We start from the raw sequence: 21,570 nt of genomic DNA on the forward strand, positions 1-21,570 counted from the left end.
AGGCTGAGGCAGGAGAATCACTTGAACCTGGGAGGTGAAAGTTGCAGTGAGCCGAGATCGCACCATTGCACTCCAGCCTGGGCGACAAAAGCAAAACTGTCTTAAAAAAAAAAACAAAAACCTTCTTTCCTGAGATCTGTTGTTTGCCTTACCCTGAAGCAATAGAGTTAAGTATCTGACCCAATTGAAGAATGCAAAAAGCGGGAGGTGGGTCAGAGGCAGGAAGGTGGTTACCTGTCATTTCTTTCTTTTCTTTTTTTTTTTTTTTTTTTGAGATGGAGCCTCGCTGTGTTGCCCAGGCTGGAGTGCAGTGGTGCAATCTGAGCTCACTGCAACCTCCGCCTCCCGGATTCAAGCGATTCTCCTACCTCGGCCTCCTGAGTAGCTGGGACTACAGGCATGCGCCACTGCGCCCGGCTAATTTTTGTATTTTTAGTAGAGACGGTTTCGCCACTTTGGTCAGGCTAGTCTTGAATTCCTGACCTCAAGTAATCCGCCTGCCTTGGCCTCCCGAAGTGCTGGAATTACAGGCGTGAGCCACTGCGCCCAGCTACCTGTCATTTCTAATATAGCCTGCAGGGGGAACCAAAGCCTGACTTTTTGTTTTTGTTTCTGTTTTTGTTTTTGTTTTCTATGGGAAATAGTGCTCTTCTGGGAGGTGGGTTTCCAAATCTCTGCTTGGACACATGAATTTGAGGGTTGTGCTCTCCACTAACCCAAGAATTCCCATGCTGGGGAGGGTAGCTTGGCCCTCCGCTTGCTTCCCAGTTCATACAGATGGTCCTTTGCTCCCTCTATTTCTCACCTTGTTCTAATGCCTGTTTCTCAATTATTTTGCCTGAAGTTTCCTGGAGAATGAGGGTGAGGGGAGACCTGGAGTGGGAGACCTGGGTGTGGATTACTGTAGCACTAAGGCAAAACAGGATTCCTGCGGAATAGCCAAGTGCACATCAAAGGCACCTCCAACTCCAGTGCCTCTTCCCGGTCCATGTCCTGCTCCACCCAACCTTCAATCAGGGAACACAAACAACAGCGAAGTTTGCCAAAAGAATTCGAGTATCAGTGAGATGTTCTGGCCAGGGTACAGGAGGGATGAGTGAGGCAGAAACTATCAAAGAAAACTCATTTCCCCACACCCAAGAAGGAGCTGGATGACCCAGGTACAGATATAATTTTGAGATGGGAAAATTAAGGGATTTTAAAGAAACAGTTCCAGCCTCAACAAGAAGCTAGAGAATGTGGTGCTCAGTGAGGGATTATCCTACTTGGAGGCCCAGCTGGTCTCCCAGGTTCAGCCAAACACGGAAATCTCAGATCCTCGGATGTCATGTGGGGTGGGGCAGGGAAGTCTCACATGTCTTCAGCCCTGCACAAGGCCAGGAGGGCTGACTGGCAATCCCCTTTCACTGCATCCTGCAGACAAGGGAATTCAGTGTTAGAAAGATCCACCACCACTATGGCCCAAGTGCTCTCTCCCCTCCTTTGGGCTGGTCCATCACAGCTCATCTGGGAGGGAAGGGTCCTCCCGGGAGCTCAGAGTCCTGCACTACATTAACCAAAGACTCCTGGGTTTTCTTTTTTTTTTTAAGATGGAGTCTTGCCCTGTCGCCCAGGTGGGAATGCAGTGGCACGATGTTGGCTCACTGCAACCTCTGCCTTCTGGGTTCAAGCGACTCTCCTGCCTCAGCCTCCTGAGTAGCTGGGATTACAGGTGCACGCCACCATGCCTGGCTAATTTTTGTATTTTTAGTAGAGACGGGGTTTCACCATGTTGGTCAGGCTGGTCTTGAACTCCTGACCTCGTGATCCGCCCACCTCAGCCTCCCAAAGTGCTGGGATTACAGGCGTGAGCCACTGTGCCTGGCTAACTACTGGGTTTTCTATGGGGCAAGAATATGCTCAGCTGTGTGCAGGGAGTGAGGGTGGAGGTGAGGAGTGAAGGCCTGAGGCTCCAGGCTAAGAAGTAGCCAAGTTTCACCTGGAGAGAAGAGTAGAGGGACTTCCCAAATTTCTTCTTGAACTCAGCTCTGATACTCAGAAGGTCAGTCTCACATCGAGAGATAAGGATGCGAATCAGGACTTGGTAATTGGGCTCAGTTTCCTAGTAGGGGAAGAAAGAGATGGGGGGTAGTTAGTGAGAGTCTTACTGAGAGTAGGGGTTGAATGGCTTGGAGGGTTATTGTAGGAAGGGGAGGAAAGGTGGGAGTCAAGGGATAAGAGTGTACATTATACATTATCTCGGGACAAAAGTTATGTTTGTCCGTCCTCATGGAAGATGACACAGCAGGAAAGATCAGTCTCTGTGGGGGCAGCTTGAGTATTTGTTTCTTTCCACATGTCTTTCCTGCCCCTACCATTAGCTTAGAGCTGTGTACCTCCAGAATTTGGTGGTGAGCAGCTCCAAAGATAGGTACACCAGGAAGGCTAGAAAAGATTTGGTGCATATAAAGACTGCCAGCATGAAAACCAGGAAAACTGCTTTTAACTTTCAAGTTTGTGAATATCCAAGGAGGATATACCTGCCCTATCCCTAAACTGAGCTGATGAGGCTCTGATAGGGTTCAAGGTTGTGTGACTTCTAGTTCTGATTCCAACCCAATAGGGCCATCTCACAGCCCCATCTCTGCCTATTAGTTTCTCCGGTTGGACCCTTAGGCTGAAACATTGCTATCTTCCTCCTGTACATGCAGCAGGCCTGTTTTTTGGCTAAAGAAAGTAATGAAAGGTTCAGTTTAGAAATAACAAGCCAGGCACAGTGGCTCATGCCTGTAATCCCAGCACTTTGGGAGGACAAGGCGCGTGGATCATCTGAGGTCAGGAGTTCGAGACCAGCCTGACCAAAATGGTGAAACCCTGTCTCTACTAAAAATACAAAAATAAGCCGGGCATGGTGGTGGGTGCCTGCAATCCCAGCTACTTGGGAGGCTGAGGCAGGAGAATTGCTTGAACCCAGGAGGCGGAGGTTGCAGTGAGCCGAGATCGCGCCACTGCACTCCAGCCTGGGCAAGAAGAGCAAAACTCCGTCTCAAAAAAAAAAAAAAAAAAAAGAAAGAAAGAAAAAAAAAAAGAAATAACAGGCCAGGTGTGGTGGCTCATGCCTGTAATCCCAGAATTTTGGGAGGCCAAGGCAAGCAGATCATTTATGGTCAGGAGTTCGAGACCAGCCTGGCCAACATGGTGAAACCCCGTCTCTATTAAAACTACAAAAATTAGCCAGGTGTGGTGGTGGGTGCCTATAATCCCAGCTACTGAGGAGGGTGAGGTAGGAGAATTGCTTGAACCTGGGAGGCGGACGTTGCAGTAAGCTGAGATCACACCACTGCACTCCAGCCTGGGACAGAGCAAGACTCCGTCTCAAAAAAAAAAAAAAAAGAAAAGAAAAGAAATAACACAGGTACAAGTCATCAAAATCCTGAATTATAATTGATTATACTAAGTAATGTGTTGTTATGAGAGATTTTTAAATAAAAACTTTTAATTGTAAAATTCCTGTTTTTTTTTTTCTGTGCACCAGTGTTGTCATCAATTCCTAATATCCTCATTTTCAGAGTTTCCTGAGTCACTTTACTCACAAGACTCTTCCCAGAACTGCCTACAACACATACTTAGGGCATCCCAATAGATCATAAACTCCTTTGACAAAACAAAAGAAAATGAAGTAAAACAGGATGCTCCAATTCATTTAGACTCATTACCTAATTGTCAGTGGACCTAATGTCTACTTCATTTTAACTTTTATGCATCATTAGTTTTGTATTGTCATAAAGATTGCCAATTGCTCCCCAGTATCCATTCTTCTCTTCTTCCAACGCTTGTTACTCTAAAGTTACAGAATTGGGCAAGAGTCACTCATTAACTGAATACTCTCATTGTTGTACAAGTATTCTTTTTTCTTGCTCTGTCGCCCACAGTGGAATGCAGTGGCGTCAATTCAGCTCACTGCAACCTCCCCCTCCCAGGTTCAAGCAAGTCTCCTGCCTCAGCCTCCCAAGCAGCTGGGACTATAGCATGTGCCAAACGCCCAGCTAATTTTTTTATTTTTAGTACAGGTGGGGTTTTACCATGTTGGCCAGGCTGGTCTCAAACTCCTGACCTCAAGTGATCTGCTCGCTTCAGCCTCCGAAAGTGCTGGGATTACAGGTGTAAGCCACCGCACCTAGCCTTAAATATATCTATATCTATATCTATGTATCTATCTATCTATCTATCTATCTATCTATCTATCTATCTATATATATATGGTTGGTTTGTTTGTTTAGATGGAGTCTCACTCTGTTACCCAGGCTGGGGTGCAGTGGTGCGATCTCAGGTCACTGTAACCTCTGCCTCCCAGGTTCAAGCAATTCTCCTATCTCAGCCTCCCAAGTAGCTGGAAATACAGGTGCACACCACCACACCTAGCTAATTTTGTATATTTAGTAGAGACGGGGTTTCACCATGTTGGTCAGGCTGGTCTCGAACTCCTGACCTCGGGTGATTCACCTGCCTTGGCCTCCCAAAGTGCTGGGATTACAGGCATGAGCCACCATGCCTGGCCTAATTATAATACTTAATCGTATACCTGGTATTGCATATGGCCCTAGGATCTTCACCAGGAACATTAATTTTTACTACAGATTGGTGGAAATTTGTCCTGAATCAGCCATTGCTGATTTTCTGAAGGTTGTTTTTCTGAATAAATATTCTTCACAATTTATGTTTTCATATATCTACATATCTCTCATAAAATAATAATACAGGCTGGACATGGTGGCTCACGCCTGTAATCCCAGCACTTTGGAAGACTGAGGCTGGTGGATCACCTGAGGCCAGGAGTTTGAGACCAGCCTGGTCAACATGGTGAAACCCTGTCTCTACTAAAAATACAAAAATTAGCCGGGCGTGGTGGCGGGCGCCTGTAATCTCAGCTACTCGGGAGGCTGAGGCAGGAGAATTGCTGGAACCCAGGAGGCAGAGGTTGCAGTGAGCCAAGATCGCGCCATTGCACTCCAGCCTGGGTGACAGAGCAAGCCTCCATCTTAAAAAAGAAAAAAAAAAAAGTTTGCCACCAGCGTGGCCAACATGGTGAAACCCTGTTTCTACTAAAAACAAAAAAATTAGCCGGATGTGGTGGTGGGCAACTATAGTTCCAGCTACTTGGGAGGGTGAGGCAGGAGAATTGCTTGAACCCAGGAGGTGGAGGTTGCAGTGAGCCAAGATCGTGCCACTGCACTCCAGCCTAGCGACAGAGTGAGACTCCATCTCAAAGGAAAAAAAAAAAGAAGAAGAAGGCCGGGCGCCTTGGCTCAGGCCTGTAATCCCAGCACTTTGGGAGGCTGAGGCGTGTGGATCACGAGATCAGGAGTTAAGGACCAGCCTGACCAACATGCTGAAACTCCGTCTCTACTAAAAACACAAAAATTAGCCAGGCATGGTGGTGAGCACCTGTAATCCCAGCTACTCGGGAGGCTGAGGCAGAAGAATCGCTTGAACTCGGGAGGCGGAGGTTGCAATGAGCCGAGATCGCGCCACTGCACTCCAGCCTGGTCGACAGAGTGAGACTCGATCTAAAAAAATAAAAATAAAAATAAATAAAAAGAATAATACAGATGTATCATGATTTTTTCCTTATTTATTTATTTTATATTTGTTTGTTTATTTATTATTATTATGTTTTTTTTTAGAGATGGAGCATCACTCTGTTGCCCAGGCTGGAGGGCAGTGGCGCGATCTCGGCTCATTGCAAGCTCCGCCTCCTGGGTTCAAGCCATTCTCCTGCCTTAGCCTCCAGAGTAGCTGGGACTACAGGCGCCCGCCACCACGCCTGGCTAATTTCTGTATTTTCAGTAGAGACAGGGTTTTACCTTGTTAGCCAGGATGGTCTCGATCTCCTGACCTCGTGATCCGCCCGCCTCGGCCTCCCAAAGTGCTGAGATTACAGGCATGAGCCACCATGCCTGGCCTGTTTATTTATTTTTTTTGAGGCAGGTCTCACTTTGTCACCCAGACTGGAGCGCAGTGGCGTCACCTCGGCTGACCGCAACCTCTGCTTCCCAGGCTCGAGATTCTCCTGCTTCAGCCTCCCAAGTAGCTGAGATTACAGGCGCTCACCACTACCCCCTGGCTAATTTTTGTATTTTTAGTAGAGATGGGGTTTCACCATGTTGGCCAGGCTGGTCTTGAACTCCTGGCCTCAAATAATCCACCCGCCTCAGCCTACCAAAGTCCTGGGATTACAGGCATGCGCCACAGCGCCCAGCCCGAGTTTTTCCTTTTTAGCAACAATTCAGAATTAGCCAGATATGGTGGCCTACGCCTGTAATCCCAGCTACTTAAGACACAGAGGCCAGAGAATCACTTGAACCCAGAAGGTGAAGGTTGCAGTGAGCTGAGATCACGCCACTGCACTCCAGCCTAGGCAACAAAGCCAGACTCTATCTCAAAAAAAAAAATTTTTTTTTCAGAAAAATGGGCCTATGTTATTTTCTGACTACCACTTCTTTTTTTCTTTTTTTGAGACAGGGTCTTGCTCTGTTACCCAGGCTGAAGTGCAGTGGAGTAATCACAGCTCACTGTAACTTCTAATTCATGGGCTCAAGCAATCCTCCCACCACATCCTCCTGAGTAGTTGGGACTAGAGGCAGGTGCCACCATGCCTGGCAAATTTTCTTCTTATTTTTGTAGAGACGAGTTCTTGCTATGTCGCCTAAGTTGGTCTTGAACTCCTGACCTCAAGCGCTCCTCCCACCTTAGCTTCCCAAAGTGCTAGGATTACAGGTGTGATCCACCATGCTTGGCCCCTGACTACTACTTCTAAGATAAATCTTTTATCTACACTCAAGAGTGTGGGTCTTGTAATCCAAATACACTACAAAATCATCTACTGCTGGGATAGTTTGTATTTATGACAGGAATTTGGACAGATAAGTACAACTCTTCAAATGAATCTTAGTGTTGACTCATTATAATAATACAGGCTTTATTGGGCAAGTATAATAATCTACTGTCAAGATAGAAATCTCTAGATGACAGAACAATTGCTTATATTTACTAACTTTTGGGCAATCATCAACATGGCATGATGGCTTCTCAACCAGTCTACAGAAAGCTATTCCATCTGCCAAAATGATAACTACTTTTTTAGTCTGACTGTGTCACCCAGGCTGGAGTGCAGTGGCATGATCTCGGTTCACTACAACCTCCGCCTCCCAGGTTCAAGCAATTCTCCTGCCTCAGACTCCCAAGTAGCTGGAATTACAGGTGCCTGCCACCATGCCTGGCTAATTTTTGTATTTTTAGTAAAGACAGGGTTTCACCACGTTGGCCAGGCTGGTCTCGAACTCCTGACCTCAAGTGATCCATCCACCTTGGCCTCCCAAAGTGCTGGGATTATAGGCGTGAGCCACTGCGCCCTTCCTGAACTTTTTATTTATAGATTTTGGGGGACAGTTCTACTAATAGGAGACCTAATTCAATCAACAGAATAACTGGATTCTATTGGTGGAAGCACTCAAGCCACAGTCAGCAGTTTAAGTACGGATAATATGGGCTGGGCGCAGTGGCTCACGCCTGTAATCCTAGCACTTCGGGAGGCCGAGACAGGTTGATGACCTGAGGTCAGGAGTTTGAGACCAGCCTGACCAACATGGTGAAACCGCATCTGCTAAAAATACAAAAAATTAGGATAATGTGGTGGCAGGCGCCTGTAATCCCAGCTATTTGGGAGGCTGAGGCAGGAAAATCGCTTAAATCCAGGAGGCGGAGGTTGCCATGAGCCGAGATTGTGCCACTGCACTCCAGCCTCCAGCCTGGGCAACAAGAGTGAAACTCCATCTCAAAAAAAAAAAAAAAAAGTATGGATAATGTGGAACAAAATCTGACCAGCGTGGAGAAAGGGGGCCTTGGGTGCTAAGAGCACTTATCGTATAGCTGACAAGGATGGTCAATATCTTACATCGTGAAGTGTTGTGTAGGGAGACTGTATAACTTACTAGCTACGTGACCTCAAGCAAGGTACTTAACTTCTCTGGGCTTCAGTTTTTTCATCTATAAGATACGGATGGATATGGTTGTGAGGATTAATTGAAATATGTGTGCCCTGCTCAGGATAGGCTGTGGCACACAATCAGCACCTGCAAAATGCCAGCCCTTGTCATTATTCTTGCTAGTGTTATCACCATCACTCTGGCAACAACTAAGCCTGCACAAGGCACTGTCTTACAGAGCAGATTCATATCTCTATTTGGCCACCTAGACATTAACAAGGCCAAAATGTTAGTTTCAGGGCCCCTGGGAGCCAACTAAGTTAGTTCTCACCACAGCTCATTCCTCCACCCCTGTGTAAGCCCTGGTGTGTAAGCCCTGGGAAGGAGAGCGGCTTGAGGTTTAGATGGTGTATATAGGATGGTTACATAAGCAGCAAGCTGAGACTTCCTCTCTCCTCCCCAGTTTCTGTTCTGGGGAGGGAAAGGAGTGCCCCTCTCACCTGGAGGGCTTGATGAAGTTTGTCAGCAAAGTACAGCGGTGTGTTCTTGATCACCGAAGCTGGAAACAAAGATGGAAGGATGGAGGTTCACAACTAGGACCACAATCTCCCATCCCAAGAGAGACTTACTTCACAAATCCTGAGTAGGCCCCTACCTAGGCCGAGCAGAGCCACCTGAGCATCTCCATGGAAACGGTTCTGGACAGCCTCCTCCAGCTCTTGCCCAGTGCTCTGCTGGTACTGATCAAACACTTGTGTGTGTAGGAGGCAGTTAGAAAGATGGATGGGGGATTAATTATCTCTGTAAAGGATGGGCCCTCCCCACCTTCCTCAGCCCAAACTGATCATTAGAGCAAGCTAGGGGGACAAGAAGGCTTGTGTGTACCTCGGATGAGGTGTTCAGGATTTCGCTGGGTGAAGACTGGGACCCATGTTTCCTCTCTGCTAGGTCCTTCTGCCCGCTGCAGTGCCTAGGAGGGAGGAATGAATCAGGGAGGAGTCAATCAGGATCATTGGTTGGGGCCTAGGGAGCCATGGGTATGACGTTCCAGAATCTATCATCATCATGATGGAAATGGGATTGAGGGTGGAAAAGGAATTTTTTTTTTTTTTTTTTTGAGAAGGACTCTCATTCTGTCACCCAGGCTGGAGTGCAATGGTGTGATCCCAGCTCACCACAACCTCTGCCTCCCAGGTTCAAGTGATTCTCCAGGCTCAGCCTCCTGAGTAGCTGGGATTACAGGCACTCACCATCATGCCTGGCTAATTTTTGTATTTTTAGTAGAGACGGGATTTCACCATGTTGGCTAGGCTGGTTTCGAACTCCTGACCTCAAGTGATCCACCTGTCTCGGCCTCCCAAATTGTTGGGATTATAGGTGTGAGCCACCACAACCAGCCAGAAAGTTTATTTTAACCCGTAAACTAGGTTTGTGTGTGTGCGTGTGTGTGTGTGTGTGAGAGAGAGAGAGAGAGAGCGAGAGAGATGGGGTCTCTGTCACCCAGGCTGGAGTGCAGTGGCATGACCAGGGCTTACCTCAGCCTCAACTTCCCAGGCTCAAGCGATCCTCCCACCTCAGCCTCCTAGCTAGCTGGAACTACAGGTGCAGCTAATTTTTAAAAATATTTTGTGGAGATAGAGTCTCACTATGTTGCCTAGGCTGGTCTTGGACTCCTGGGCTCAAGTGATCCTCTTGTTTCAGCCTCCCAAAGTGCTGGGATTACAGGTATAAGCCACCATGCCTGGCCTACTAGTTGTTTTTATTTATGTTTTTTTATCTTATGTTTTTTATTTTTTAAGAAAGAAATAGGGCTAAGAGAGGGCTCTGCTCTTACAGCCTCACAGCTCTATTCACTGATTTGGAAAAATCCTGGTACCCGAGGATTAAATAATCCCCAAAAGGTCTGAGGCGGCTTTCTGCCCCCAAACGCTCATGAGAGGAGAATATGTCAGTTGATGGGCTCAGGAGTCAGAGGCTAGATGAGTGAAAAGGCTTCAGCTATGATGCTACCTGACACCTCCTGCCCCTACCACATAACTGAGAACTCCCTCTCCAAGGCAGGGATGGGTTTGTGGGAAAAATGGGCACGTAGGTCACCGGCTCTAAGATATGGTGGAGGAAGGCATCTTATGTGCATGGCGGCTGTGCACACTCCTAAACCCCCTGCTCACCTGGACATCTTGTTCTGCCAGATTATAGTCAATGATTCCACAGTAGCTGTCACGGCCCCCCTAGGAGGAGAAACTGTTCTTAGAGGGCTCTTTGAAGGGCACCTTTTTATCTTCAGACCAACAAGCGAAGGCTGGTCTCCCCTAAAGCCCTCTCTTGTCCATTACAGGACAGCAATTCTCCCTGCTCCAGCGTGTCTCCTTGCCTGGTGAACGTGACTCCCTTCCTTGCAGGTCAGTCCTCCTCACCTTGGCCAGGGCCAAGAGCAGTTCCTGCAAGATGCCACTGGTCTCAGATGTGATGTCATCCACAGCCTCCACCTGGAAATCTGGGGTGGGGTGAGGAGCTCTCTGAATCCTCCTGAGTTTTCCTAGTGTAGATATCCCCAGGACCTGCCAAATGCCTGACCCGCTATACCCTGCCAGCCCTGCTAGCCCCTGCTTGGAGTAGCTTGATGGCTGCTAATTCCCAGGATGTAAGGCACAAGTACCATCACGGCCACTCTAAAAACATCTCTAAGTTGTGAGGTGTGCAGTGGCTTCATCACCAAGCACCAACCTGCTGGGCAGGAGGCAACCATTATTAGAGTTGGGGCCAGGCAGTGAAGAAGAGCTAGGGAAACCTGTATTATAACACAAGATGGTTAGGACCTGGCACCCTCATTGGAGGTAAGGAAAAATGATATGAGAGGTGGGATATGAGGAAGGAAAAGAGCAGGAAAGGGAGAAAAGGAAAGAGAAAAGGGAAACAGATGCAAGAAGGAAGGAAGGTAGGAGAGGGATTAAGAACATAGGCCACGGCCAGGGCGGTGGCTCATGCCTGTAATCCCAGCACTTTCAGAGGCTGAGGCAGGAGATGGCTTGAGCCCAGAAGTTCGAGACCAGCCTGGACAACACAGCGAAACCCCATCTCTACAAAAAATACAAAATTTAGCTGGGCATGGTGGTGGCACACCTGTAGTCCCAGCTACTTAGGAGGCTGAGGTGGGAGGATTGATTGAGCCCAGGAGGGTCAAGGCTGCAGTGAGCCATGATGACATCACTGCACAGCCTAGGCTACAGGGCAAGACCTTGTCTCAAAAGAAGAACATAGGCCAAGATTAGACATCAAAGGAAAATTGGGGAAAGCAAGAAAAAGAGGTAGGGGTGGGGGGAAGGGGTGGTAAGATGAGGATGGGAAAAAGCCACAAATTAGTGGGTGAGACACTTGTAGCCAAGCAAGGCCAGCCATCAGGGACATGAAAAGTGACACCCATGACTCAGAGGGCAGATTCCCACCTTTCCCTCAGGCTGCAGCATGGCTGGGTTCAGCTTGGAATGTGGTGTGATGGCAGGGATGGCAAGGGGCTGGGAAGGTGACATGAGTACCTTTGGGACTGTCACTTTGGAATCTGCCTTGGAGCTCCAGATTAAGATGGTTAATCATTGCTTCTCTCTCTTTATTTGTGTGTGTGTGTGTGTGTGTGTGTGTAAGAGAGAGAGAGAGAGACATGCTCTCACTCCTGTCACCCAGGCTGGTGTGCAGTGGCAGTGGCACGATCTCAGCTCACTGCAGCCTCAACTTCCCAAGCTGGGGTGATCCTCCCACCTCAAACTCCTGAGTAGCTGGGACCACAGGCGCACACCACCATGACCAGCTGGTTTTTTTGAATTTTTAGCACAGATGGGGTTTTCCTTTGTTGCCTGTGACTGGTCTTGAACTCCTGGGCTCAAGTGACCTGCCCACCTCAGCCTCCCAAAGTGTTGGGGTGACAGGCATGAGTCACTGTGCCTGGCCTGCTTCTCTTTTTTTAATGATCACATCTGGGTCTCTCCCCTGAGAGACTGAGGCACTGGTGGGGGCAAGAGGAAAGACCCCAAGGGAATAGAACTTAGGCAGCCAGGTTGCCAGATAGCTCACCTATGGGGAGTACAGGAGAGGAGCGGCCTGTCCTATAGCCCCTTCTCCAGCATCTGGGACCCCTCCCTCTATATTCTTACTGTGTTTGTAGACTGCCAGGCACTCCTGCAGCTGGGGTGGGGTTCGAGTGGCAAGAATTTCAATGGCCACGTCCACAGCAGAATCTGAGGCCTACAAGAAATTGGGAGTCTACTCTCAGACTGGCCGTGTCATTAGGATGGCAGACAGAGGGGCAGACGCTGGCTGCTTCTCCTTCTAAGGAACAATATGGGACGACGAGAGGGGGACTCTCGTCTTGCAAAAGCAAGGCTGACAGCCTTCTCCCTTCCCCAGACACCCCAGCAAGTCTCCCCTCCTGCTACCTTCAGAGCTGTCCTCAATTCCTGGGCGTCAAACTGGGCTGTGGGCTGCAGCAGAGCCATCACAATCCTCTCCAGGTTGCCGGAAAGTGCTGCCTGTAGAGACTTCATCAGGTCCTACAATAAATGGTCCTCACAGCAGAGGGACGGGGGTGAGGGGAAGGGCCCCAGAAGTGTGGGGAGGTTTGGGAAGATTTGGCTGGTTTTCATCTCAGGCCCTGTTTAGCCAGGAAGCAGGGGCTGGCCTCAGCGGCTGTTGCTGTCTCTCGAGTCCTCCAGGGGGTTTCTCACCCCAGTCCACTGCTGTGGGAGGTCAGCATGGCCTCACCTGTTGGGTGCGCTCCTGGAAGTTTCGTGAGATGAGCTGCCTTTGCTCTCTGCTCCGGTTGGTCAGCACGTCCACAATGGCACTGCGGTCCACGCCTGAACCGAGATGAGGGCTGTGCTGTGAGCAGGGTCTTTACATAGTGGGATGTTCCTACTCCTTGGAGGAGGGAAGGCGCTCCAGGAGAGGGCTGGGAAGGAAAGGAGCAGGGGCTATATCACCCCCACTTCCATTTTATCTCAAAAGAAGTTGCAAATAAAATGTCAAAACAGCATGCAAATCTGACCCAGACCAAGGCAAAGGTGGCCTGGTGTGGTGGTTAAAAAAAAATATGACTTGGGGGGATCGGCTGACCTAGATGAGAATACTACCTCCGTCATGAGCTGAGTGACCTTGGGCAAGCCTCTTAATCTCCCTGAGCCCCAGTTTCCTCATCTGGAAAATGGAAATAATAAGCCTTGCCTCACAGGGGTGTTGTGAGAATGGGTTTGACACACCTACTGTGGCGCCTGACATACAAGAATGAAGGCGTTCCACAAACATTTCTCCAACATCACTAGTTCCTCCTTCCTGGCTCCTCCTTGGTCTACAGATTGGCTCTAAAAGGCAGTCTCAAGTGCCGGGGGAAAGGGGCTCACCTTGGCCAGTAATGGCCCTCAGTAGCCTCTGCGCATCCTTGTCCACGCTGAAGTTCAAGAAGGTCCTGAGGGTGCCCAGGGTCCCCCACGCTGCAGTCTGCGGGAGCACAGGGTAGTCGGCAAGGGCCAGGGCCAGGCTGCCTACCCCTCCTCAGCATAACCTCAGGGCCTGTCCTCCACTTTCCTGCCTCCCGTCCTCTCACAGCCCAAGCTGAGATACTAAAAGTGATCTCTAAAATCCCAACAGCCCCTACCTTGCTGGCCAGGCCCAGGTGGCTGAGGATCTCCTGGGTGAGGGACGGTGCCATCTTCCCGCCAGTCACGGACATGGTGCTACTGGTTGCCCTGGGGAAGGAAACAGGAGCCCACAGAGCTGAATTTCCTGGCCCTTCAGGGACTCCTTATGACCCCCCCGAGACCCTGGACCCTGGGTTCCAGTCACCTGTTCCTTTCCTTGCTGCAGAAAAAAAGATCAACCTGCTTAGGCTTGGAGCCAGAAATGGAGCTGAAATGGTGAGGTAAGAGGGGAGCTCCCACCTTCCCCACCTCTCCCCGCTCCTTTAGGAAGTGGGGATTGATGCGGGATGCTCCTGGACCAGGCGCCAACCCTCCCTGATGCCAGGGTCAGCACCAAAGCTCCTCAGGCCTTGGTCCGCGGTAGATGCCTCCCTTCTGAGGTCTATGGCCCTCCTTCCTGGGCCTGGCTGGGGTCTCCTGGGCAGTGCAGGGGAGCTGAGGTGAGGTGGCAGGATAACCACGCAGAGTGGGAGACAACTCGAAATAGCATCTTCCCCCACCTGCAGCCCCAGCTGACAAGCAACCCTCAATTCCTGCCTGTACAGCTGCCTACCTGCTCAGCAGCACAGGAGCACAGGCCGGAATCTCTAGGTCAGCAGGTGCAATCTCTTAGCTGATGTGAGCAAGAGTTCTTGCAAGTACGTGGATGCCTGGACAGAAAGGAGGCACTCTCATGTTGGAAAAGGAAAACTCATTTTTCCCTCCCCCAAGCAATCAACAAGCCCTCCTGGCATGGGGCCGTGGGCCCAGTACTTACTCAGAGGTGCCAGAGGTGAGGTGGGTGTCGTTGTTGTGGCCTGGTAGCTTGCCTGTGTGAGCACTGCCTCCAGTGTGGCCTGGTAGAGGAAAGTGGGGGCGTGTGCAGCCTAGGCTGAACAGCCAGTCAGATGACCTCTCTTAGGGACGAACCCAGCAGTTGTCTGACTCTGGCCCCTCCCAGACGTGGGAGAGGACCGGGCTGTACAGAGTCCCACATACAGACACCTTCCTGCCCAGCATCTCTTCTCCCAGGAACTGGGCCTCAATCCATGTGAGTGAACTCCACTCAGCCTCTCAGCGGCTCAGCCTCAAACACAGGAGGCTTTTATGCACTGCCTTCCCTGTGGGTCCAGGTGGGACCACAGAGACCTAGTCTCAAAGTCCAGCTTCTGACCTGGCTCTGCCCCAGCTTCTGACCTGGCTCTGCCTCTGGCTCCAGCTCCCTGGGGGGCAGGTCAGACAGGCTGCAGGCTGATTTCAAGGCTGATAGGGAAAAACCTGTTGGGGCACATACCAGCAGGGCACCCCAGCCTGCACCCCAGAGGGGGTCCCAGCCCAGAAACTCCCTTGACTGCTGCCTTACTAGAGCCAGCTGACCTAGGTGGAGAGTGCCCAGGGATTGTGTATATCTGTGGAGAAGGAAGGGCACAAGTATTTGGGAGTGGAAGTTGATGAACAGAGTCAAGAGAGAAAAATGCAAAGGGTGTTACCTTCAGAGGGAAGCTCTACGCTCCCAAAAGGCAACAGGGAGATGGGGGAGGCTCCCTTGCCTGGTTTCTTAGATTGCTTCTGTTGCCTTTTGGCAGCCTGGGCCCTGTGGCTGTTTTAGCTGCAGGTGATGCAACCCCAGCAGCTGGATTGAGGCTGTCTCTGCACAGAGCAGCAGGTGAACAGCCCTGCGGAGCCCCCGCCCCGCCATGCAGCAACTGCTCCAGCCTCACAGCTGGCTCCCTCAGGTCTAAACACAGCCTCTTTCCTGCCTCCCTGGAGAGCCTGGGTAGGGGCGGGGCACAGAAGCTACAGCCCTGCCTCCACTCACTCCTCTGCCTCTCTCCCAACTCAGGAAGGCCTTCACTGGCATTCCTATATCCCTGGAGGAGGGACCTGCAGTGGCTCCACCACACTGAGTAGACCATGCCGGAGGACACGCCATGAAAGGATATTTCTATGGCGGTAATCACTGCTCCTCACTTTTCTCTCCTGTTAAAAGGAAAACATGCACCTGTGTCAGAACTGGAGAATGAGGGTTCAATATCCAGCTCTGCCACCTATGTTCTGTAAGCTTCGCTAGTCCTTTCAGCTCTCTAAATGGGAGGATTGAGAGAGACGGAGGCTGTGGGACATGCTGGGGCCTCCGAGGACAGGTTTCCTGGGATGATTAAATGAAGTAATGTGTCCACTAAAGAACTTATCCATGTAACCAAACACCACCTTGTCCCCAAAAACTATTGAACTCATAAAAATAAATAAATAAATAAATAAATAAACAAACAAGGTAATGTGGCCAGGCACGGTGGCTCATGCCTGTAATCCCAGCACTTTGTGAGGCCGAGGCGGGTGGATCATGAGGCAGGAGATCGAGACCAGCCTTGGCTTACACAGTGAAACCCCGTCTCTACTGAAAATACAAAAAATTAGCCAGGCATGGCGGCGCATGCCTGTAATCCCAGCTACTCGGGAGGCTGAGGCAGGAGAATCACTTGAACCTGGGAGGCAGAGGTTGCAGTGAGCTGAGATGGCGCCACTGCACTCCAGCCTGGGCGACAGAGTGAGACTCCGTCTCAAAAAAAAAAAAAAAAAAAGTAATCTGTGTAATTGCACGTGGCAGAGAAAAGTGCCCTGTAAAGTAGGGGTATTAGATTAAATAAATAAATATATATACAGGACATGCAACTTAATCAGAATTTCACGTAAATGAGGAATCATTTGTTGCTACAAGTATGACCCAAATATTTCATTAAATATACTAACTTTTTTTTTTTGAGGCGGAGTCTCTCTCTGTTGCCCAGGCTGGAGTGCAGTGACATTATATTGGCTCACTGCAAGCTCCGCCTCCCGGGTTCAAGCGATTCTCCTGCCTCTGCCTCCCGAGTAGCTGGGATTATAGGCACCTGCCATCATGCCTGGCTAATTTTTTGTATTTTTAGTAGAGATAGGGTTTCACCATGTTGGCCAGGCTGGTCTCGAACTCCTGACCTCAAGTGATCCACCTGCCTTGGACTCCCAAAGTGCTGGGATTACAGGCGTGAGCCACTGCCTGTAATTATTATTTTTTGTTTATCTGAAATTATAGTTTAACAGTGTGTCCTGTATTTCACCTGACAACCCCAAAATGGAACTCAGTCTCAGCGTGGTGGCTAAAAGCAAAGCTTCTGGAGCCAGACTTCTCAGAGTCGGGATTCTGGTCTTCTGTGTGACCTTGGGCAACTATTCTGTGCTCAGTTTCCTCATCATCAACAGACAAGTAATAGTGTTTATGTTATAGGTTGTTGTGAGAATTAAATAACTACAGTGCATATAAAGCACTTAGAAGAGTTCTGGGCACAGCGCCGTTAAGTAGAAATGTCACAATGTTATCAAATATATAACGATAAGTATTGTTATATGGTAACTGTTACTGTTGTTATTACTTACCTCCTTAAGAATTCCGATCTTGGCTCGCTTCTGAAACTTTTCTTGCCAATCCCCAAAATGGCCACAAGAGGGCGCCAGCAGCCACTGAGAGTCTCGAGCCCCCTAGCGGCCCCTTGAGGTCTCTGGCTCCAGCCCCACATATTACGGGGCTGTCTCAGCCCACTTGGGAAGTGCAGCCTCCTGAGGACGCCAGGTTCCTGGGTGGAATTGGTATGCAGGTAGCATCAGGGGAAGAGCCTCAGGTAGATACCTACTCAGGGGAGCCCCCGAGGCTGACCTCAGACACATGCAGGAGACTGGGTGACCGCAGTTAGGCTGGGTAAACACGGTACTGCAGCTCCGCAGCCGGGGTCCCCCCGGCCCTCGGCTTTCTGTACCCTTCAGAGTTTCTTCTGGCTACCTGCCCAGCAGATTTAGGGAGAACTGAAGGAAGCATGAGGCCTCCTGTTTCCTCACGCCGAATCTCTCCAAGGGGCTCCTGGCCGGCCTGCCAGGCTGAACTCTGAATTTGGAGAAGACCAACAGAGTCTCAGTCACATGGCAGAAGCGAAGTCCTTGCCTGTGAGGAGTGTGTGTGTGATGCGTTCACAATCGCTGCATTGAAACCTGCTACAAACTCATTCCTCTCTCTAGGTTTTGTTTTGTTCAACTTCAGGGCCGGATTGCAGTTGTTTACAGATGTACTGATCACCTTCCTTCCCCATGTTGTACATTTTAGAATTGCAGAGTTGGAGGAAATCTTAGAGAGGATCTAATCTACCACCTTTTCTTTTCTTTTTTTTGAGACAGAGTCTCACTCTGTTGCCCAGGTTAGAGTGCAATGGCACGATCTCGGCTCATTGCAACCTCTGACTCCCTGGTTCAAGCAATTCTCCTGCTTGAACCTCCTGAGTAGCTGGGATTACAGGCATGCACCACCATGCCCAGCTAATTTTTGTATTTTTAGTAGAGACAGTGTTTCACCATGTTGGCCAGGCTGGTCTTGAACTCCTGACCTTGTGATCCGCCCGCCTCGGCCTCCCAAAGTGTTGGGATTACAGGCATGAGCCACTGCGCCCAGCCTCTAATCTACTACCTTTTCATTACTGACTCAAGGAGTCCGAGTGACTTCCCGAGGTCATGGAGTTGGAACTAGCATCCATGTTTCTCAGCTGCCTCTCAGTGTTTTCTTCATCCCTCAATGCAGGCAAGGCAGATTTGGGCTCCCTCTCAGTGGAATACAGGGGAAAGGCAGCCACATACACCGCCTCCACTGTTCATGCATGTCCACCTCTTCAGCCTCCAAGTCCCACATTGCTTTTATTTATTTATTTATTGAGACCGAGTCTTACTCTGACACCCAGGCTGGAGTGCAGTGGTGTGATCTCAGCTCACTGTAACCTCCGCCTCCCAGGTTCAAGTGATTCTCCTTCCTCAGCCTCCCGAGTAGCTGGGATTACAGGGCCCACCACCACACCCAGCTAATTTTTGTATTTTTAGTAGAGACGGGGTTTCACCATGTTGGCCAGGCTGGTCCCAAACTCTTGACCTCAGGTTATCCGCCCACCTCAGCCTCCCAAAGTGCTGGAATTATAGGCATGAATCACTGCACCCAGCCTTTTATTTATTTATTTTTGAGACGGAGTCTCACTCTGTTGCCAGGCTGGAGGGCAGTGGCATGATCTCGGCTCACTGCAACCTCACCCTCCTAGGTTCAAGCAATTCTCCTGCCTCAGCCTCCAAAGTAGCTGGAACTACAGGCATGTGCCACCATGCCTAGCTAACTTTTGTATTTTTAGTAGAGATGAGGTTTCACCATGTTGGGCAGGCTGGTCTTGAACTCCTGACCGCAGGTGATCCACCCACCTCGGCCTCCCAAAGTGTTGGGATTACAGGCATAAGCCACCACGCCTGGTCCCTACATTGCTTTTCTGCAAATACTTTCCATTGCCTGATTTCAGAATACATAGAAACTCCTCTTGGCTATTTTACCTCTCTGTTAGGAAATGTTTCCTCCCCGAAACTCCTGGCCCCTGAATCTCTATTAGGTACTAGCTAGGCTCTGCTTCTTACCCAAATAGGCTTCAGTGTTAACAGTTTCACCTGACCTGAAAAAACCTACCTTCCACATTTGGGCTCCCTGTATGCTTGCCCATCCACAAAGCCTGCCCAGATAGCTAAACTCGGGGCTGAAGGCCTGGAGATGGCCTGTCCTCTCCTTGGGACAGTTCAGCAGCCCATACAGAGGAAGTGAGTCACTGCAAGGCAGGCAGCACTTGGGGCACTGTGGGCGTGGCCATGCCAGCCTACGTGTTGGGGGATGGGTTGGAAGGGTGGTGATCACAGTCTCCGGTCCAGCCAAGGCAAGCGGTGTGTGTGCTCCCCAAGCGTGCTGACAAAGCTGGTCGCATCATCCCGGTGCTGGCTGAGGCCCAGTTTCCCCTTCTCCATCCACCTCCTCTTTTGTCTCCTGGGGGAGGAATATACCCTCTTATCTTTATTTCTCAGGCCCTGGTTATCCAACTTCTGCCCCAGAACTTCCCCTCCCCACTGCTATCTTAAAAAAAAGAAAAAAAAGTTAACCAGTCTTCAGTTCTCCTGAGGAAGCATTTGAAAAGTCTGGTAGGGACTACAGGAAAGCCTGGCACTTAGGAAAACCACAAGAAAGGGATTCAGAACTAAAAGAAGGAAGATGAATAGGACGGAGGTGTGGAGAGTGTTAGAGACCTGAAGGTGAGCTGCGGCCCAAAGAGCCCTGGAACTATGCTGGAAAAAAGGTGTGTAGGTGTGTAGCAGATAAGGACTCTGGGGAGAGCACTGAAGAAAGGAAGAGGGAACTTTGGAATTAGAAGGCTGAAGGAGGAGAGTTCCAAGCGGGTAGAAAGAGACAATTGGGATGCAAGGTGGCTCACGCTTGTAATCCCAGCACTTTGAAAGGCCAAGGCGGGTGGATGGTTTGAGCTCAGGAGTTCACGACCAGCGTGAGCGACATGGTGAAATCTCAAAAATACAAAAATTAGCCGGGCGTGGTGGCATCGCCTGTGGTCCCTGCTACTTGGGAGGCTGAGGTGGAGGATAGCTTGAGCCTGGAAGGTCGAGGCTGCAGTGACAGAGTGAGACCTCCTCTCCAAAGGGGGGAAAAAAAAAAGAAAGGAAAGAAAGATACAATGGAAGATATGCTAATAAGGGAGGGAGGAGAAAAACACAGCTGGAGGGGTTGCTGGAAACTGGGAGATCAGGCAGGCCTGGGGCTTAGAAAAGCCTAGAGAAACCCTGGGAGCTGGTTAGGGGCCACCACTCTCATCTTTCCCATGGTGTGTCAGGGCTGCGGGTCCCCCTGAAAAGAGAGGCAGAACAAACAGTTGGGTCGGACAGCCTCTACCTCCTTACCCTCCAGAAAGGGCCTGAGATGAGGGATGGGCCCTCCAACTGGATTAGTGGGGGTTGCACTCCTTCCTACGAGGACTTGACCAGATAAACGGGGAAACAAGCTACTGTCAGAGGCTCTGATTGCAACAGCATAAAAAAGGCAATACTTCATCTAGGTGAGAAATTTGACAAAAGTACCTCTCCATGGAGTAAGCTGCAGCTCTCCCTGTATAGGAGCCCTCAAATACATCTTAGTCACCACTCGTTCACGTTAGGAGTTAAGACCAGCTTTCTAGGAAAACCATGTTGCATCTTCCAACAGTAATTACTTCTGAAACAGTAATTTTACCACACGACTCAAGGGGAAAACTTTTTTTTTTTTTAATTTATAAAGGAGTTGGGGGTCTCGCTATGTTGACCAGGCTGGTCTTGAACTCTGACCTCAAGTGATCTGCCCACCTCGGCCTCCCAAAGTGCTGAGATTACAGGCATAAGCCACCGCGCCAGGCAAAGGGGAGAACACTTTTTTTTTTTTTTTTTCCTGAGACGGAGTCTCACTCTGTCGCCCAGGCTGGAGTGCAGTGGCGAGATCTCGGCTCACTGCAAACTCCACCTCCAGGGTTCAAGCGATTCTCGTGGCTCAGCCTCCCGAGTAGCTGGGATTACAAGCGCGAGCCACCGTGCCCGGCTAATTTTTGTATTTTTAGTAGAGACAGGGTTTAACCATGTTGGCCAGGGTGGTCTCGAACGCCTGACCTCAGGTGATCTGCCCGCCTCGGCCTCCCAAAGTGCTGGGATTACAGGCGTGAGCCACCGCGCCCGGCCGGAAAACACTTTTTAACACGAAATCGAATACGGATAAACGTGGTGTCATTTGAAAACTCATACATTTTACAAAACAAAAGTTGGGGTGGCTCTTTCAGACAGGGCCGCCGGGTGTGCGCAAGTTCGGGTTTGCTCTTCCTTGCCACGGGGGTAGGTCCCGTAGCACCTAGGTGGAAAGGCCGCGGCTTTTACGGCGGGGTAGGCGAGGGTCGCCCGAGTGATCGCAGGCTCCGACTGGGTCTCGAGGGTCGGCTGCTTCGGTCTGCCCTGGAGAGGTTTTCAGCTTCGGCGCGAGGCACTTGGGCAGGATCCCCGGGCTGCACCCTCCTCCGCCCGCGCCCCGTGGGGCTGGA

The 21,570-nt window shown here is 50.1% G+C and overlaps 1 protein-coding gene across 1 annotated transcript; it reads right to left on the reverse strand.

The window, feature by feature from the left end:
* Positions 1-1,350: 1,350 nt before the first annotated feature.
* Positions 1,351-21,527, reverse strand: ANXA9 (annexin A9). The gene is made up of 16 exons (XM_003817279.5): positions 19,146-21,527; positions 17,045-17,546; positions 14,409-14,487; positions 14,205-14,301; positions 13,609-13,699; positions 13,355-13,451; positions 12,720-12,814; positions 12,395-12,508; positions 12,113-12,203; positions 10,382-10,461; positions 10,136-10,195; positions 8,850-8,934; positions 8,620-8,715; positions 8,465-8,523; positions 1,979-2,101; positions 1,351-1,413 (listed from the first exon to the last, which is right to left on the reverse strand). Exons 5-16 carry the CDS (start codon positions 13,681-13,683, stop codon positions 1,351-1,353), a joined length of 1,038 nt encoding a protein of 345 aa, XP_003817327.4. The 5' UTR covers positions 13,684-13,699; positions 14,205-14,301; positions 14,409-14,487; positions 17,045-17,546; positions 19,146-21,527.
* Positions 21,528-21,570: the final 43 nt, after the last annotated feature.

The sequence above is a fragment of the Pan paniscus genome, chromosome 1 (genome assembly GCF_029289425.2).
Source record: "Pan paniscus chromosome 1, NHGRI_mPanPan1-v2.0_pri, whole genome shotgun sequence".
Taxonomy (NCBI): domain Eukaryota; kingdom Metazoa; phylum Chordata; class Mammalia; order Primates; family Hominidae; genus Pan; species Pan paniscus.

What these genes read in the sequence shown, in the direction of transcription:
- ANXA9 (XM_003817279.5), bottom strand. Translation starts at nt 13,683, where the DNA reads ATGTCCGTGACTGGCGGGAAGATGGCACCGTCCCTCACCCAGGAGATC. An exon ending in GAGGGCCATTACTGGCCAAG is followed by an intron (nt 12,815 to 13,354) that starts GTGAGCCCCTTT and finishes ATCTCGGTTCAG; the next exon opens with GCGTGGACCGCAGTGCCATT. An exon ending in TGGCAGAACAAGATGTCCAG is followed by an intron (nt 8,935 to 10,135) that starts GTGAGCAGGGGG and finishes CCTCCCTCCTAG; the next exon opens with GCACTGCAGCGGGCAGAAGG.